The sequence below is a fragment of the Carcharodon carcharias genome, chromosome 1 (assembly GCF_017639515.1).
Source record: "Carcharodon carcharias isolate sCarCar2 chromosome 1, sCarCar2.pri, whole genome shotgun sequence".
NCBI lineage: Eukaryota > Metazoa > Chordata > Chondrichthyes > Lamniformes > Lamnidae > Carcharodon > Carcharodon carcharias.
The window spans coordinates 665,472-685,459 of NC_054467.1; the positions used below are offsets into that span (position 1 = coordinate 665,472).

General features: G+C 39.2%; 1 protein-coding gene across 1 annotated transcript in view; it reads right to left on the minus strand.

Annotated features, from left to right (window-relative positions):
* Nucleotides 1-2,007: 2,007 nt before the first annotated feature.
* Nucleotides 2,008-19,988, minus strand: part of si:ch211-175m2.5 (uncharacterized protein LOC568697 homolog) — a 35,265-nt gene continuing 17,284 nt past the window's right edge. Inside the window, exons 3-5 of the mRNA XM_041201176.1 lie at nt 17,340-17,439; nt 3,937-4,067; nt 2,008-3,833 (exon numbers count right to left, since the gene is read on the minus strand). Coding sequence (XP_041057110.1) covers nt 3,558-3,833; nt 3,937-4,067; nt 17,340-17,439 — 507 coding nt within the window. The 3' untranslated portion in view covers nt 2,008-3,557. The remainder of the gene's footprint in view (nt 3,834-3,936; nt 4,068-17,339; nt 17,440-19,988) is intronic.

Consider the following 19,988-nt stretch of genomic DNA (forward strand, 5'->3'; position numbering starts at 1 on the left):
TAGATGATTCTTCCTTTCATTTCAGTGGAAAGATTTCACAATCTGGCTTGGTTTTGGTGGGCAGATGATGTTTTGAAGGGAGAACAGACCATCTCTGCTAACCAGATCAAAGACTTTGGTCAGATTACAAAAACAACATATGTTGTGGCTTCTGTTGTTCTCTGCACTTTTCTTGACATTATCTCAAGGTAAAGATCATGCCCATGGTTGACGGTGGTAAGGTCATACAAAAAGCATATTTCAACCAAAATCCAATCCTTTTTTCTTCATTCATCTACCCTAACTCTTGTGATCTGAGGTTCACTGCTTAAAAAGGGCAGTAGAAACAGATTCATCCAAAAAGAATTAAATAAACTCTTCAAGGGAAAAAAATTGCTGCATTATGAGGAAAGAGCCAGGGGGTGGAACTAACTGGATAGCTCTTATGGACACACGAAATAGGAGCAGAAGTCCCTTGAGCCTGCTCCACCATTCAATAAAATCATGGCTGATCTGTTTATGTTTCCAATTCCACATTACCATCTACCCCCGATAACCTTTGATTCCCTTGCCTAACAAGGATCTACCTCCACCTTAAAAATATCCAATGACCCACCTTCTGAAGCAGAGTCCAAAGTCACATAACCCTCAGAAAAAAATTCTCCTCGTCTCTATCCTAAAAGGGCAATTCCTAATTTTAAAACAGTGCCCCCTAGTTCTGGATTCACCTACAAGAGGGAACATCCTTTCCACATCCACCTTGTGAGACTGTTCAGAATCTTATATACTTCATTCAAGTCACCCTCTTCCAAACTCCAGCAGGAATAAGCCCTCTTTCTAATTGCGCCTGTGTTGTATCATTCCATGCTCTAAAAAGACAAGTTATTTGGGAAAGGCTGCACAAGACATGAACCTTTAAAACGCAAGTTCTCTGTATAGCAAGCATGCACATTCAGTCTGTCTTTCTAGTAGAATCATGTGATACAAACTTAGAATATGGGAACTGGTCCTTCAGCCCAATAAGTCTCCATAAATTTTCACCCTCCCTCCACATGAGCAAATGATTACAACAACATACACCCACCCAGTTCTGAAATCCCATATCTTCATCCATCGCTCCAATCTAATCTTAAACGCTGATATAATTTTTACCTCAATCACTAATCTTGGAAGTAAGTTCCACAGCCTCACAGCTCACTCAATAAATAAGTTTCACCTGCTATAAAGTGTCTTACATTTAATTTTCTATCTATGACTCCTCATTCTGATCCTTCATTGACTGGAAACGGCCTGCTTCTATCTACCCTGACTTATCCTTTCAGATGCCCTTCTCTACAAGAATTTATAACAGGAGCTTGATGTATGGATGAGGATATGCATTAAGTCTGGGATTCACTGTTTTATTATTTTAATGCATTGGAATAGTTAATACATATTTAATTAAAGTTTGATCTCTGTGATAGGGTAATTTTCTTTCATTATTATTCATTTATATGTAATTTTTAAAAAATGAACAAGCAATGTTACCCAAATGAATTTCCATATGGATAATAAAGAGAAACTGAATTCAATTTTAAACACTTCTATCATGTCACTTCTTAATCTACATTATGCCAACAAGAAGACTATTTTTTTTTCACATGTATTCTAGTAGCCAGATGTACAGAGTGAGGCTTCTCTGTTATATTATTGTTTAGATGTTGATCCAAGGAGGGTCCATACCAGATTGTGAGACTTACATATGTTTAAATTGCTGATATTGAAACAAAGGAAATATCCAGCGCACAAACTCAAAAACAGGACAAGCACCTCAATGTTTTTCTTCGTTGAAAGTGCTATATAAATGAAAGTTGTTGAATTAACCAAAGGTATTTTCTTCCCTTGTTAGCCCATCAAGGATACAAGATAAAAAAATTGTGGAATATGATTTGAGCAAGTTATGGTCAACTTGTGAGAGTTTGGTTTTGTCCCATGGATCATGCATTTCATTCATTCCACACGTTAGGTAAGTAGTTAGAATTAAATAGATTCAACTTTGAAAGAAATTTTAATTTTAAATGAAAATTAAATTGGTGTTCAACCTGCAGTTATTCTTGCAATTTCACATGTTCTTTAGGATTCCATTCAAATTCATTTCCTGCAAATTTAAATGAAACTTATCAAAACTGTGCTACAGAAACAATTCATTCAGGCTAATAGCTTCCATTGATAACTGGGACTGTTATGTACTCTAATCCAATTTTCCTGTCCTTTCCACTTGCTTCTATGTTCTTTTTAATTCCCTTTTTGATTTCCATTTAAATTATGTTACAGTCTCTACCTCGATATCGAAAGCATTCTTACCCTTTGAAAAATGTCTTAACGTCCCTGTTTGCTCTTTCATGATAGCCCTGCCTCTACCACTTGTTATTGATTTGCTAAACACTGAAAACACTATTTACCCTCTCAAAATTCTTCATAATTTTGAACATCTATTAGTTCATGCCATGAGTGTTTGTGAAAAAAGTTCGAATCTTTCAAGCCTTTCCTCGTAACTATAACCTCTTGCTTGTGACACCATTCTAGTGAACTTTTACTGCACTAGTTCCATGGCTCTAATCCACTCCCTATCATGGAGGTGCCTAGAACTATAATTTCCTCATTTTCAGTACCATTCTAGGGAATTATTGAAAACTGTTCTTTAAACAAAACTGCCTTTCTCTTCAGTTAGCTAAGTAATAAGATGAAATTTTTTGTACTAACATTCTGTTAAATAGAATTAAAATCATATGATGTCTTTCACAATTTCTTGAAAATCCCCAAGATGTTCTTTTTTTTATTCTTTCATGGAACGTGGGTGTCGCTGGCAGTGCCAGAATTTCTTGCCCATCCCTAATTGCCCTTGAACTAAATGGCTTGCTAGCCCATCTTAGAGGGCAGTTAAGAGTCAAATTTAAAATTTAAGAGTCAATTTTAAACTGAAACTCAACCAGGTTCAAAATGCACAATAATTTCATGTGCATAAATCGATTAGTAACAAAAACAGTAAATTGTTGATTTATTTTCAACAGCAGAACTAGTTCAATACAGTTCCATCATACCAGTAATTGAGTTCTGGGACTGCAAAGGGTGCCAGGTATGTCCATATAATGTTCATTCCTAAAACAAAAACAGAATTACCTGGAAAAACTCAGCAGGTCTGGCAGCAACAGCGGAGAAGAAAAGAGTTGATGTTTCGAGTCCTCATGACCCTTCGACAGAACTCAAAATGTTCATACCTGTTTACTTGTATATAAAATGGTACAAAATCATTGAGTGTACAATCCCATTACATAACAGTTGCTTCTTTTGGTATTTTTTGGATAAATGCTCAATTACAATTGTTTTCTTACTTCCTAATTTTAAATACAGTAGTTAGAATTCTACTTGGTTTCAACTTTGTATGGAAATTCTCTTATTTTTGATTCTAGTTTCATTTTGCATTTCACAACCTAGCAGCTCTGGGTTCCAGAGCCATCACATCAAACTTAAATAACATATGCTACTTTCCAAATAAACAGCAGGCTGAATCTGTAACAGAACTTGGACATCAGAGTTTCTTAACCCTCATTCTTATCCTTCTCCCTGGCCAATCTTCCCAACGTATAAAACTCTTCATTCGGACGCAAATTGATGAGGTGAGCCAGACGGTTGGACATTGAAAAGAACGCTGTTATTGTGGCAATATCCCAGGCATCCTCACGATCAAATCCATGCATTTCCAGTTTTTTTAGATGATCCTCATTGATGTTTTCTGCATTGCTCACAGCAAGAGCAAAATCCAACATGGCACGTTGCCGATCATCCAGGTCAGCCAATTGCCTGTTCACAGCCACCTAAATAGAACAGGTAGAATGGAAGTGAAATCACCAAGCAGCCAAATTACAGATAATTACAAACTCTGCCTTTGTGCAGACAGGGTATTGCATTATTACTCACCTGATCTGCTAGAATTGGATTTTTGGAATATATCCGATGCAGGGCACTATGTGCAATGACACAGTAGGGACAGTGATTATTAGCACTCGTGGCCACAATAATAAGTTCTCTATCTGCTTTGCTGAGATTACCTAGACAAATTTGAGAGGGTCAGGTGGAAACATAAAGAGAAAAGTTAAAACATTCCCTTTCCACCCATTAAAAGGAATTAGACATTTCAATAGTTTGCTCCAAAACAATCCACTTCCTGGTTATAATCATGAAGTCAAATTGAAGGTATGAGATGGCAGCCATTCTGAGGTTGCAAGACTATCAGGACTGGGAACTAAATATACAAGCTCATAAAGTCCATAGGAAGAGTAGGGAAAATGGCAGAGGGGCCTTAGTGGTTAAGGATATAATCATTTAAATTATGAGAGGATGTAACAAAATTAAGAACATAAGAAATAAGAGCAGGAGGCGGCCATTCGGCCCCTCAAGCCTGCCCCACCATTTGATAAGATCATGGCTGATCTGCCCCAGGCCTCAAATCCTCTTTCGTGCCAGCTACTCATAGCCTTCAACTCCCCAATATTCAAGAAGGCTGCAGAGACTTTATAGGTAAAATTAATAAACAGAAATTGACTTAAGACTTCAAGAGAGTTGTAAATATGCCCCCTGGTAGTAACTCTTAAGTAAATAGCTTTGTAAAAATTCTTTCACGATTATGCGGGTGTCACTGGCTAGGCCAGCATTTATTGCCCATCCAAAGTTTTCCATCGAGAAGGTGGTAGCGAGCCACCTTCATTTTGAGGGGGAAACTAATGCGCCCGAGACTAGTATTTTAAACTTAAGGGCAATTATGAGGGCAAGAATGCAGAGCTAGCTAAAGTGAACTGGCAAATTAGGTTAAGGGATATGTTAATAGAAGTTCAGTGGCAGACACTTAAAGGGATATTACAGAATTTATACATTCCAATGGGAAAGAAAAGTTCCAAGGGGAGAACCCACCATTTATAACTAAAAAAGTTATAAAGACAATATCAAAATTAAAGAAAAAGCATATAATTACACAAAGACAGGTGGCAGGTCAGGATATTGGAAAGAACATAAAGAACAGCAAAGAATGACAAAATGATTAATAAGAAGGGAAAGCATTAGAATATAAGAGAAAGCTAGCCAGTAATATAAAGATGGATAGTAAGAGTTTCTATAGGTATTTAAATAAGAAAATAGTTAAAATGAGTGTTGGTCCTATAGAAATTCTGTCTGGGGAACTGATAATGGAAAGTACGAAGATGATGTATTTTGCTTCGGTCTTCACTATGGAGGACACAAGTAACATTCTGGAACTAGCTGTAAATCAGGAAATGGAAGGGAGGGAGGAACTTGGGAAAATTACAGTCACCAGGGAAGTGGTATTGAGAAAATTGTTAGGACTGCGGGCTGCCAAATCCTCAGATCCGGATCGACTCACCCTCCAGTCTTGAAAGAAGTGGCTAGTGAGGCAGTTGATGCACAAGTTTTAATTTTCCAAAATTCCCTAGATTCAGGCAAGATTCCATTAGGCTGGAAAATAGCAAATATAACTCCTTTATTCAAAAAGGGAGGGAAACAGAAAGCAGGAACTATAGGCCAGTTAGCCTTACATCTGTCATAGGGAAAATGTTAGAAGCTATTATCAAATTTATAATAGCATGTCACTTAGAAAAATTCAAGGCAATCAGACAGAGTCAACATCATTCCGGAAAATGGGAAACAAGTTTGACCAATTTATTGGGGTCCTTTGAAGGAGTCACATGTTGTGAATAAAGGGGAACCAGTGGATGTACTGTACTTAGATTTCCATAAGGTACCTCATCAAAGATTATTGTGAAAAATAAAGGCTCATGGTGTAGTGGCTAAGATATCGGCATGGATAGAAGATTGGCTAGCTAACATAAAGCAGAGAATTGGCATAAATGGGTCTTTTTCTTCAGCTATAAATGACTAAAGAGGTAAGACACAACATAAAACCAAAAGAGCATACAAAAATGTGCACTGATCCTGGCAAATAGACGAGATACAAAAAATAGCAGGATGACAAAACAAGGGAGCATGAAAAGGAAATTTCAAGAGATATAAAAATCAGCAGAGACATTTTTTTTACAATTATTGTAGAAAGAAAAGGTGGCCAGGAACAAATTGGGCCCCTTGAAAACTGATAAGGGATATTACAAGGAAATGGCAAACATGCTGAATAATTATTTTGAGTCACTATTTACAGCTGAGGAAGAGATCAGCATGCCAGACATCCCAACAAAACTAATGCTGAATTAGGATCAGAGACCTTCATCTGATCAGAGTAGCAGCAAGGATTTCTAATGAATAGGTATGTCTGATGAGCCAGATTGAATTTTTTGAAGAGGTGGCTAAAGTAGTGGAAAGAAACTGTCCATGTATGTTATTTTTATGGACTTTAAAAGGGCATTTGATAAAGTCTCTCATAAGAGACTGTTAGTTGAAGCTCATGGAATTCAAGGCAAATTATGGTTTTTTTAAGTCTCTTAAGAATGTTATATGTTTTAATGAGAATACCTCTCATTTTTCTAAATTATAGGGAATAGAGGTTAAGTCTACTCAATCTCCCCTGACAAAACAATCCTTTCATCCCAGAAATCAGTCTAATCAATCTTTGTTGCACTCCCTCTAAGGCAAGTAGATCCTTCCTTAGGTAAGTAAACCAGACAGTACACAGTACAAGGGGTATAAGTTATATGTTACAGCTATACAAAACCACACCTGGAGTAATGAGAGCAGTTCTAGGCACCTTTGGAAGAATACAGAATCGGAGAATGGTTACAGCATAGAATGAGTCCATTCAGCCTGTTATGTGCGCGCTGGTTCTAATTTCTGGTTAAGAAACTGTTTAGGTGACAGGGACAAGAGGCAAATGATAGAGTAGGGGCAATAGGCAGGGTCTCTAATTGGCAGGATGTGATGTAGCAAGAATCTATGTTGGAGCCTCAACCATTCACCAAATTTATTAACTTAGTTGATGATATCGGAAACCAAATATCCAAGTTTGCTGATGACACAAAGATAGGTGGCATTGTATGCAATCTAGATGAAAGCATAAAATTAAGAGACATTGATAGATTAGGGGAGTGGACAAAACTGTGCCGAATGGGTTTCAATGTAAGCAAAAGTGAGGTCATCCACACTTTGGACCTAAAAGGAATAGAACAGTGTACCTTTTTAAAATGGGAAAAGCTAGAAAAAGTGGTGGTGCAAAAATTTTGTCCGGGGGGTTTGGTGGGGGACAGGGGGCGCAGTATCCATGTATATAGATCATTAAAATGTCATATGCAGATACAAAAGGGGGAATTTTGGCTTTTATATCTAGAGGAATAGAGTACGTAACAAAAGCAGTATAGGTCATTTGGCCCTTTGAGCCTGCTCCAGTATTCAATAAGATCATGGCCGATCTAACACAACTCCAGCTTCTTGCACTGTCCCCCTTTCCCTTAGTATCTATAATCTGTTGATCTCCAATTCCAATACACTCAACAATTGAGTATTCATATTGCTTGCGGTAGAGAATGCCAAAGGTTCACAACCCTTCGAGTGAAGAAATTTCTCATCATTCCTAATTGGCCAACCCCTAATTCAAAGACTGTGGCCCCTAGTTCCAAACTCCCCAGTCAAGAGAAACATTCTCCCAGCATCTACCCTGTCAAGTCCCTTAAGAATGTTATATGTTTTAATGAGAATACCTCTCATTTTTCTAAATTATAGGGAATAGAGGCCAAGTCTACCCAATCTCCTCTGACAAAACAATCCTTTCATCCCAGAAATCAGTCTAGTCAATCTTTGTTGCACTCCCTCTAAGGCAAGTCGATCTTTCCTTAGGTAAGTAAACCAGACAGTACACAGTACAAGGGGAATAAGTTATATGTTACAGCTATACAAAACCACACCTGGAGTAATGAGAGCAGTTCTGGGCACCTTAGGAAGAATACAGAATCGGAGAATGGTTACAGCAAAGAATGATTCCATTCAGCCTATTGTGCGCACTCTGCCCTCTGCAGGAGCAATTCATCTAGTGCCACTCCTGTCTTTTCCCCGTGGCCCTGAAATCTTTTGCTTTTCAGAAAATGATCCAATTTCCTTTTGAAACTCTCAACTGACCCCATCTCCACCACAGCTCAGGCAGTCTATACAAGATTCTAACCACTCGCTGCGTGAGGAAAGTTTTTGTGTCACCATTGCTTCTTTTACCAATTGCCTTAAATCTATGCTCTCTGGTTCTCTATCCTTCCACCAAGGGGGACAGTTTTTCACTATCTACCCTCATTTTTGAACACCGCTACCAAATCTCCTCTCAACCTTCTCTTCTCCAAAAAGAACAGTCCCAACTTTTCCAATCTTTCAACGTAACTGAAGTTCCTCAGTCCTAGAACCATTCTTGTGAATCCTTTCTGCATCCTCTCTAATGTTGCCACATCTTTCTGAAAGTGTGGTGCTCAGAACTGGATGCAATACTCAAGTTGAGACTGAAACAGTGTCTTATACAAGGTTAACATAAGTTCCTCACTTTTGAACTCTATGGTCCTAAGTCCAGGATGCTGTATGCTTTATTAACTGCGCTCTCAAGTTGTCCTGTCACCTTCAATGATTTATGCAAGTATACGCCCAGGTCCTGCACCCCCTTTAGAATTGCACCCTTAATGTTGTCACTCCACATTCTTCCTGCCAAATTTAATCACTTCACACTTCTCTACGTTAAATTTCATCTGTCATTTGTGCACTAAATTCCACCAAACTGTGTATATCCTTTTAAAGTTCTACACTAACCTCCCCATAGAATAGTTCATTCTGAAACTAGGGTTCTAAATCTGAACAAAGGAAATTATGAAGGTATGAGGGGCAAGTTGGTTATGGAAGATGGGGAAAATACATTAAAATACATTTGATGGTAGACAAGCAATGGCTAGTATTTGAAGTAGTATTACATGGTCTACAGCAAATATACATTTCTCTAAGACACTAAAAAAGGTGAATCAACCAAAATAAGTTAAAGATGGCATCAGATCAAAGGAAGTGACTTATAAGGTTGCCAGGAAAATGGTAAGGAGCAATTCAGAATCTAGCAAAGGATGACCAAGAAACTGATGAAGAAAGGGAACAGAGAAATGAGTGCAAGCTGGCGAGTAACAAAGGCAAACTGTAAAAGCTTCTTTGGGTACGTGAAAAGGAAAAGATTAGCAAGGACAAATGTGGGTCCATTACAGGCAGACACAGGAGAATTTATAATGGAAAATAGGGAAATGGCGGAGAAACTAAACAATTACTTTGTGTCTGTATTCACGGAGGAAGATACAGAAAATCTCCCAGAAATGACAGGACTTGTGGAAATGTGGAACTGAAAGAAATTAGTATTAATAAAGAGATAGCACTCAAAAATTAATTGAAGGTTGATAAATCCCCAGGGCCAAATAAGCTGCATCCCAGAGTGTTGAAGGAGGTGGCTATGGATATAGTGGATGCATTGGTGGTTATCTTTCAAAATTCTATGGATTTCGGAAAGGTTCCTCAGACTGGAAAGCAGCAAAATGTAACTCCACTATTTAAGGAGGGAGTGAGAAAGAAAACTGAGAACTACAGATCTATTAGTTTTGACATAATTAGAAGGGAAAATGTTAGAATTTATGAGAAAGGATGTGATAACTAGACACTTGAAAAACAATCATATGATTGGGTAGAGTCAACATGGACTTATGAATGGGAAATCATGTTTGACAAACCTGTTGGGAGTTTTTTTGAGGATGTTACTTGTAGCATAGATAAAGGAGAACCAGTGGGTGTAGTTTATTTGGATTTTCAGAAGACTTTCAATAAGATCCCACACAGGTTAGTAAACAAAATTACAGCACATGAGTTTGGGCAGAGAGAAAATATACCACTATGGATTCAAAATTGGTTATTTGACAGAAAACAGTGTAGGAATAAACAGGTCATTCTCAGGATAGTCGCTGTGTTATGAAAATATAATACTTTTCACAGTATTATTGTAATTTATTGTAAAGGTAGGTTAGTAGTGGGGTTTGGATTAGTTTGTGTGTGTGTGTGTGTGTGTGTGTGTGTGTGTGTGTGTGTGTGTGTGTGTGTGTGTGTGTGTTTTGTTTTAATTGAATTACAGACAGCTGGTCTGGGTGCTTTGATGTGTCATAAGGGAAATGCTAAATACATAAACATGGCTGAAGTTTTAGAATGTAAGGTGTGAAGAACATTTGCATTTTTAGATAAATCAGATTCATGAATTTCAAAGAGATGGTAAGGTGTTCCACCTAGCCAACAGAAGCTAGGCCAAACTGTGTGCTTATTTTTCCCAAAGATTACTGATAATATAAATCTTTCATGGTAGTCGTATTATGAAAAGAAGTAAAGTTGTAAAGACATATTGGGACAATGGAATTTACATTAAAAAGGGAGAAACATGGATAAAAGGGAGATGAGGTCGTGTAAGGAAGGGAGGGATTCCAAGATCTAACAAGTGTGAAGAACCTCCAGCCTCTATGTGCCAAACTGCTGTCTCCAGGAATTGAAGTTAAGAGAATTCACTTTGAATATCACTGCCCAGGGTATTGTGTGCTTTGCCTGTTGAAATCTATCTTGTTTTACTGTTGCCTTAACAAAGGTGTAACTGGGAGTCAGATTAATTAGGGGAGCTAGGAGTTATCATAGTAGTAATTTGTAGACCTATGTATGTGCTTAAAATCATTTCTTTCATTAATACATGTTTAATTTAGTTTTGTAAAAAAAACCTCTAAGACCCAGTGACTTATTACTACTGAATTCAAGGCACGCATCTCGAAATAAAGATACAAATTGAAAAACAGTTGTGACAGCTGTTTCAAGTTTCCCTCTGGGATTTGAGCAGCTCAGCATTTACCAACTGCTGTGCCATAACAGGCTGTTAATAGTGAGGTACTTCAAAGATCAGTGCTTGGGCCACAGCTATTCACAATCTATATAAATGAACAGAATGCAAGGACCAAACGTAGTATTTCCAAATTTGCTGAAGACACAAAATTAGGTGGGAATGTGAGATGTGAGGAGAATGCAAGGAGGCTTCGAGGGGATTTGGAATGGGCAAGTACATGGTTGATGGAATATAATGTGAATAAGTGTGAAGTTAATCACTTTTGTAGAGAAAAAAAAAACAGAAAGGCAGGTACTTCTTAAATGGTGAGTGGTTGGGAAGTGTTGATGTCCAAAGGAACCTGGATGTCGATGATCATGAGTCACAAAGCTAGCATGCAGGCACAACAAACAATTAGGAAGGCAGATAGTATGTTGGCCTTCATCACAAGGGGATTTGAGTTCAGGAGTAAAGATGTCTTGCTGCAATTGTATAGAGCCTTGGTGAGATCTCACATGGAGTATTGTGTACAGATCTGTCTCCTTACCTAAGGATGTATTTGCCATTGAGGGAGTGCAACAGGGGTTCACCAGACTAATCCCTGGGATGGCGGGACTGTCTTATGAGGGGAGATTGAGGAAACTGGGCCTATATTCTCTAAAGTTTTGAAGAATGAGTGGTGATCTCATTGAAACTTACAAAATTCTGAAAGGCATGACAGGGTCGATGTGTATAGGATGTTTCCCCAAAGCTGATAAGCCTAGAACTAGGGAACACAATCTCCGAATAAAGGGCAGGCCACCTAAGACTGGGATGAGGAGGAAATACTTCACTCAGAGGGTGGTGAATCTTTGGAATTCTCTATCCCAGAGGACTGCAGAAGCTCAATCATTGAGCATGTTCAAGAGAGATCAATAGATTTCTGGATACTAGCGACACCAAGGGATATGGGGATCGAGGGGAAAATGGTGTGAGTGATAGATGATCAGCCATGATCTGTTTGAATGGTGGAGCAGGCGGCAAGGGAAGTGGCCTATTCCTGCTCCTATTTCCTATGTTCCTCATGGTTCACAATATTTCAAGTTTTGTAACATCAGCAAAATATGAAATTGTGCCCTGATCAAAAATCTAGGTCATTAATAAAGATCAGGAAGAGCACGGATCCTAATAGTAATCCTTGGGGAACTCCACTACAAACCTTCGTCCAGTCCGAAAAACAACTGCTCACCACTATTCTTTTACTTTCTGTTACTCAGCCAATTTCATATCCATGGCCACATTCATTTCACATCCATTCAAATCAATGGGAGGATTTAAACTAACTTGGCAGGGGTGTGGGAACCAAGAAATAATATCAGAAAGGAATACCTAAATGCACAGAATACTGGGAAAGATATATAGCACTAGAATAAAGAATAGTAAGTTAATAGGTGAGGTCAGAGTAATGTAAAAAGTATTAGCGCCCAAATCAGGGCATGTATATGAATGTACAGAGCATGGTAAATAAGACCTGGTGAGTTACAAACACAGATTACCATGTGGAAATACCATGTGGTGGCTATAACCAAGACCCAGCTCAAAGAAGGCCAGGACTGGGTGTTAAATATGCCTGGATACAAGGTGTTCTGCAAAGATAACAGGAAGGAAAGGCAGGGTGGTAGCACTGATTAAGGTGAGCATTACATTGTTGAAGAAAGAGGGTGTCTCAGAGGGGTCAAGGACAGAATCTATTTGGCTCAACCTAAGGAACAACAAAAGTACAATTACATTGCCCGGTGTAGTCTATAGGCCACCAATTAGTGGGAAAGAACTGGAAGAACAAATTTTCAAGGAAAGTACAGAGAGATGCAAAAATTATAGGGTAGTCATAATGGGACTCTAATTATCCAAATATAGACTGGGATAGTAGTAGTGTAAATGGCAGTGAGAGGCAAGAATTCCTATAGTTTGCTGAGGAAAAGTTTCTCCAGCAGTATGTTTCCAGTCCACTGAGGAAGGAGGCACTGCTAGACCTGGTTCTTGGAAATGAGGTGGGCCAAGTAGACCACGTGTCAGTAGAAGTACATTTAGGAGGCAGTGATCATTGTATCACAAGGTTTAGGAAAAGAACAAAGAACAGTCCAGAGTAAAAATAATCAGCCGGAGGAAAGCCAGCTTCAATGGGCCTAATAAATTGGAATCAAAGGTCGAGAGGAAAAGCAGAAGCTGAAAATACCTTCAAAGAATAGGTATTTCAGACACAGTCAAGGTATATTTCCTCAAAAGGGAAACATTAGGCAAACAAAGCCAGAGCTCCCTGGATGACAAAAGAAATAGAAATTAAGATGAAGAAGTCATCTGTGTATGACAAATGTCAGGTACAAAATACAATTGGGAATGAGCCTAATTACAGAAGGTTCATGGGGCAAGTGAAAAAGCAAACAAGAGAAGGAAACACAAAGTATGAAGAGAGACTGGCAGTCAACTTAAAAGGGGACCCCAAAGTCTTCTATAGACACATAAATAGTAAAAGGAGGAGTTGGGCTAATTAGGGACCAAAAAGGGGATTTATGCAAGGAGGCAAAGGGCATAGCTGAGGTATTACTGAATACTTTGCATTGGTCCTTACCAAGGAAGAAGTTGCCAACCTGGCCACAGTGAAAGGGGAGGTAATTCAGACACTAGAAGGGTTTGAAATTGATAAAGAAGAGGTATTGGATAGGCTGTCTGTACTTAAAGTGGATAAGGCACCATGACTGGATGAGATGCATGCAAGGATACCGAGGGAAATGAGAGTAGAAATGGCAGAGGCACTGGCCATAATTCTTCAGAGATCCTTTAACTCAGGTGCCAGAGGAATTAAGAACTGCAAATGTTAAATCCTTGTTCAAAAAAAAGGTGCAAAGCCCATCAACTACAGGTTAGTCAGTTTAACTTTGGAAGTGGGGAAACTCCTAGAAGCAATAATTCAGGACAAAGTTAATAATCACATGAATAATCACATCGCAGGTTAATTAAAGAAAGCCAGCATGGATTTGTTAAGGGGAAATGGTGTTTAACTAACTTGCTGGAGTTTTTGAAGAGGTAGAGAGGGTAGATGTGGCCAATGCAGTCGATGTGGTGTATGTGGAATTCCAAAAGGCGTTTCATACAGTGCCTCACAACCCACTTGTGAGCAAAGTTACAGCTCACGTAATAAAAGGGACAATAGCAACATGGTTGCAGAATTGACTGAATGACAGGAAGCAAAGAGTAGTGGTTATTGGATGTTTTTCAGACTGGAGGAAGGTTTGTAGTTCCCCAGGGGTCAACGTTGGGACCCTTGCTTTTCATGATATGTATTAATGACTTAGGACCTTGGTGTACAGGGCAGAATTTCAAAGTTTCATACAAAACTTGGAAGCATTGTGAAGTGTGAGGAAGATAGTCCACAACTTCAAAAGGACATAGGCAAGTTGGTGGAATGAGCAGACTGGTGGCAGATGAAGTTCAATGTGGAGAAATGTGAAGTGATTCATTTTGGTTGGAAGAACATGGAGAAACAATACGAAATAAAGGGCATAACTCTAAAGGGGATGGAGGAGCAGAAGACCCTGGGGGTTTATATTCATAAATCATTGAAGGTGGCAGGGCAGGTTGGGAGGAGCGGTTAATAAAGCATACAGTATCTTCAAGCTTTATTTATTAGGGCATAGCGTACAAAAGCAACTTGTATAGAACAATAGTTTGGCCTCAAAAATTTGAGTAACAGGTGAAGCTAGCCATTTCAAGCTGCTACAATGCAGTAGCAATATGCATGGTATTCCCCTCTAAAAGGATACAGCCGTCAAGCCAAATGACTGGGGGACCATATCAAACAGCACGTCCCTTCGGCTGTTCGTAACCAGCAAAGTACCGACCATACTCAACCAGCTCGTGCTTGCAAAATTCAGAACATTGTGTCCAACATTAGATGTGATTCCGTGGACAAAATGTGGACAATACTTGCTAAACAATCGAATTTAAGATTATCACTCGGGCTCTCAGTGTGGGTCATGCGTGTGTGCTAGAAGCTACATATATTCACACACAGGGTCCTGTCCTTTACAAACAGAAAGAACATGTCCACACATTGTGCCTTTTTCAACTAAACCAAGCTTGGGGGACAAGCATTCCCTGGTTCATTCCCCACAGCAATTTCTTAACCAGAGTTGACCTGCCTGGTCTGAATTTAAGCAAAACCTTGGAAGTTAACTGTTCCCTCCTGCATTCTCCATGCCAACACCTCTACCAAATCAGCACTCTCTTTTCATACAGTATAAATTGTTGTTCCCTTTGAGGTTTGATATTCTTATGAAGCTGTCCTGACGAGTGCAAAACTAAAAGCTTCCATAGCATCTCTCCTTTTTCAGCAATAGTCAAGTTCTGTACTACCAAGCGACTATCTATTAGACCTAAAGGCTGACATCCCCAGGACCTGATGGCCTGCATCCTAGCATCTTAAAAGAAATGGATGCAGAGATAGTAGAGGCATTGATTATAATCTTCCAAAATTTCTTAGATCCTGAAAGGGTCCCAACGGAGTCGAAAACAGCTAATGTAACATCTTTATTCAAGAAAGAAGGGAGACAGAAAGTAGGAAATCACAGGTCAGTTAGCCTAACTATTTCCCTATTTTCATAGGGAAATTGCTAGAATCCATTATTAAAGAGATTAAAGCAGGATACTTAGAAAATCATAATGGGATCAGGCAAAGTCAACATAGCTTTGAGAAAGAGCAATCATGTTTAACTACTTTATTAGAATTCTTTGTGGAAGTAACAAGCAAGGTGGTAAAAGAGGAACCTGTAGATGTGGTGTAGTTGGATTTCTAGAAGGCATTTAATAAAGTGCAAAATCAAAGGTTACTAAACAAATAAAAGTTCATGGTGCAGGGTGTAACATGGTCGCATGGATAAAGGAATGGTTTGCTAACAGGAAGCAGAGAGGAGGGATAAATGGGTCTTTTCGTGTTAGCAAACTATAACCAGTGGAGTGCCACAGGGATCAGTGCTGGGGCCTCTTTACAATCTAGAACAGCTGCAGTAAAACTTCCGTAACTTATATTCCATTCTCCTTGCAATAAACACCAACATTCCATTCATCTTGCTAATCATTTGCTATTTTTGCATACAACTTTTTGGGATTCATGAACCAAAACACCCAGATCCCCGCTGTACCACTGAATTCTGCAGTCCTCCATTTAAATACATTCTTCCTGCCAAAGTGGACAAGTTCATATTTACCCACATGAAACTCCATCTGCCAAATTTATGCTTATTCGCTTAACCTATCAATATCCCTTTGTGTGCTCTTTACCTCCTGTTGACAATATACTTTCCTACCTATCTTGGTGTCATCAGCAAACTTAGCAAGCATACATTCAGTCCCTTCCTCTTCTTTTACTGCAGTTGTACAGGGCATTGGTGAGACCACATCTGGAGTAGTGTGTTCAGTTTTGGTTTCCTTATTTGAAAAAGGATATTATTGCAGCAGTTAGCAATTTGGAGAAGATTCATTCAACTCATTCCTAGAATGAAAGGCTTACCTTATGAAGAAAGGTTCAACAGATTGGGCTTTGCACATTGGAGTTTAGAAGAACAGGAGGTGGCCTTCCTGAAACATTTAAAGATCCAGGCAGACTTGATAGGGTGGATATCAATTTCCTCTTGTGGGGTTTGGGGAAGATGAGAACTAGGGGACACGGTTTATAAATAAGAGGGCTGCCTTTTAAGGCAGAGAGGAGGAGAAAGTTTTTTCGCACAGACTGTCGTTAATTTGTGGAATTCTCTTCCCCAAAAAAACATTGGAGGCTGGGTCATTGAATTTATTTGAGGTTGAGTTAAATGGATTTTTTGATAGACAAAGGAATCAAGGGTTATGGGTGGCAGACAGGAAAATAGAGTTGAGCCCATGGGTGGGAGAGAAACCATGAGCCCTGGTGCTTCTCCAGTTTCCAGGTCTACTGATAAAATTATGTAACAGTTCTAAATTATTGAATTTAAATAAGTGCGACAATTATGTTCTGGAATTTCAATTTCTTTAAACAAATTACTAATTTTATTACAATTGAATATGCAATGTTAATGCTGCACAAGTACGTGGTGTTTTTCATAATTTTTTTTTATTAATTTACAGGATGTGGGCATCACTGGCTAGGCCTGCATTTATTGCCCATCCCTAATTGCACTTGAGAAGGTGGTGGTGAGCTGCCTTCTTGGGAAAAAAAATCAAGACAAAAAAATCAGATGAGGGGATGGGCATTGGGAACTTTCAGCACTAAGTTAATGGAGAGAAAATCTGGCGGGTTTTTCAACAGCTATGCCTTCTGACCCACCTGATTACAGAAGGCACCTATTTTCTAGGCTGAAAATTAAATGTAAACATTGCAACCTGAAAAATATGTTAGCCAATAAGCAGCTGGATACACAACAGTGAGCATACACCAAAAAATAGTCATTGGTTGTGAATCCCTTATGGGGGTCTCAATGAAACAAGAGTTCGATAATTTATTTTGTCCTACCTGTTTCTTTGTTCATTAGGGCATTGTAGTATGCAAAGAATGCCCTAAATTCCACAGGCCGATAGGAAAGCACTTTGAATATGTTTGGCAAAAATCCACTCTGCAAAATAGAGGAACACTGAAAATATATTGCATGGCTCCTGAAGTTACACAGTGGGACAAAAAAATACAAAATATTCCAATAATCTTAAAAGCTATATAAAAAAAATCACTGTAGCAAGGGAAAGATGGCAAGAGGAAAAGTGAAGGATGGAAAGGTAGTAGAGCGCCACAGGGATCACTGCTGGGGCCTCAATTATTTACAATTTATATCAATGACTTGAATGAAGAACCAAATCTATGGTTGCTGATGACATAAAGGTAGGTAGGAACAGTGTTGTGAAGAGAACAAAAGTCTGCAAAGGAATATAGTTAGATTAAGTAAGTGGGCAAAAAAATTGACAGATGGAGTATAATGTGCAAAATTGTGAACTTGTCCACTTTGGCAGGAAGAATAGAAATACTATATATCATTTAAATGGAGAGAGATTACAGAACTCTGAGGTATAGAGGAATCTGGGTGTCCTGATACATGAGTCAGGAAAAGTTAGTAAGTAGATACAGCAAGTGATTAGGAAGACAGTGAAAGGTTATAATTTATTGCAAGGGGAACGGAATACAAGAGTGGGGATGTTTTGCTACAGTTGTACAAGGCATTGTTGAGACCACATCTAGAGTACAGTGTCAGTTTTGGTCTCCTTATTGTCAAGAAACTATCACATTTTCCTAATATTATTGAGATATTTTAAAGTAGGCTTATGTGTGTATGGTTATAGGACCATAAGACATAGGAGCAGAAATTAGGCCATTTGGCCCATCGAGTCTGCTCTGCCATTCAATCATGGCTGATAAGTTTCTCAACTCCATTCTCCCACCTCTTCCCCATAACCTTTGATCCCTTACCAATCAAGAACCTATCTATCTCGTTCCTAAATACACTCAATGACCTGGCCTCCACAGCCTTCTGTGGCAATGAATTCCATAGATTCACCACTCTCTGGCTAAAGAAGTTTCTCCTCATCTCTGTTCTAAAAGGTCTTCCCTTTACTCTGAGGCTGTGCCCTCAGGTCCTAGTCTCTCCTATTAATGGAAACATCTTCCCCACGTCCACTCTATCCAGGCCTTTCAGTATTCTGTAAATTTCAATCAGATCCCCCCTCATCCTTCTAAACTCCATCGAGTATAGACCCAGAGTCCTCAAACGTTCCTCATACGTTAAGCCTTTCATTCCTCGGATCGTTCTCATGAACCTCCTCTGGACCCTCTCCAGGGCCAGAACATCCTTCCTGAGATACTGGGCCCAAAATTGCTCACAATATTCTAAATGTAGTCTGACCAGAGCCTTATAAAGCCTCAGCAGCACATACCTGCTTTTATATTCTAGTCCTCTCAAAATAAATGCCAACATTGCATTTGCCTTCTTAACTACCGACTCAACCTGCAAGTTAACCTTAAGAGAATCATGGACTAGAATTCCCAAGTCCCTTTGCACTCCAGATTTCTGAATTCTCCCCCCATTTAGAAAATAGTCTATGCCTCTATTCTTCCTACCAAAGTGCATGACCTCACACTTCCGCACACTGTATTCCATCTGCCACTTTTTGCCCATGCTCCTAACCTGTCCAAATCCTTCTGCAGCCTCCCCACCTCCTCAATACTACCTGTCCCTCCATCTATCTTTGTATCTTCTGCAAACTTAGCCAGGATGCCCTCAGTTCCTTCATCTAGATCATTAATGTATAAAGTGAAAAGTTGTGGTCCCAAAACTGATCCCTGCGGAACTCCACTAGTCACCGGCCGCCATCCTGAGAAGGACCCCCTTATCCCTACTCTCTGCCTCCTGCCAGACAGATAATCTTCTATCCAAGCTAGTACCTTGCCTCTAACACCATGGGCTCTTACCTTACTGAGCAACCTCCTGTGCGGCACCTTTGGATCTTTGAAACTCTCTTCCAAGAGAGCGGTAGAGGCAGGGTCATTGACCAATTTTAAGGTAGAGGTAGATTCTTGATAAGCAAGGTGTTGAAAGGTTATCACAGGGGGAGGTGAGAATGTGGAGTTGAGGCCACAATCAGATCAGCCATGATCTTATTGAATGGCAGAACAGGCTCGAGGGGCCGAATGGCCACCTTCTGCTCTAAATTCAGACGTATGTATGCAAAAGAATAATGCTTCTCTCTCTCTCTCCTACTTCCCAGTTTTAAAGTTGAGAAACTACCAATGCAGCAGCAGAGAAAATTGAGGGGAATTGGAAGCAGTCACCACAGAGTTCAAGGAATAATTCTGGTAGATAAACCTCTGAGTTATTGGACATGATAATGGACACAATGGATAGGGAGATAGTGGATCTGGTGTAAATGAAAGCCTTTGACAAGGTACCACACATGAAAATTTCTGAAGATTAGAGGATATAGAATTAGGGGCAAGGATAGGAAACTTGGTTAAAAATTGATTTAAAAAGGTAGTAATCAGAGAATAGGAATTCAGGGCAGTTTCTCAGAATGCTTGGAAGTGGGTAGTCGTCTCCCTCAATATTCAGTGTTGGAGACACTCCTGCTCACTGTGTTTATCAATGATTTGGAGATAAATCTAGACGAAGTGTTGAAATTT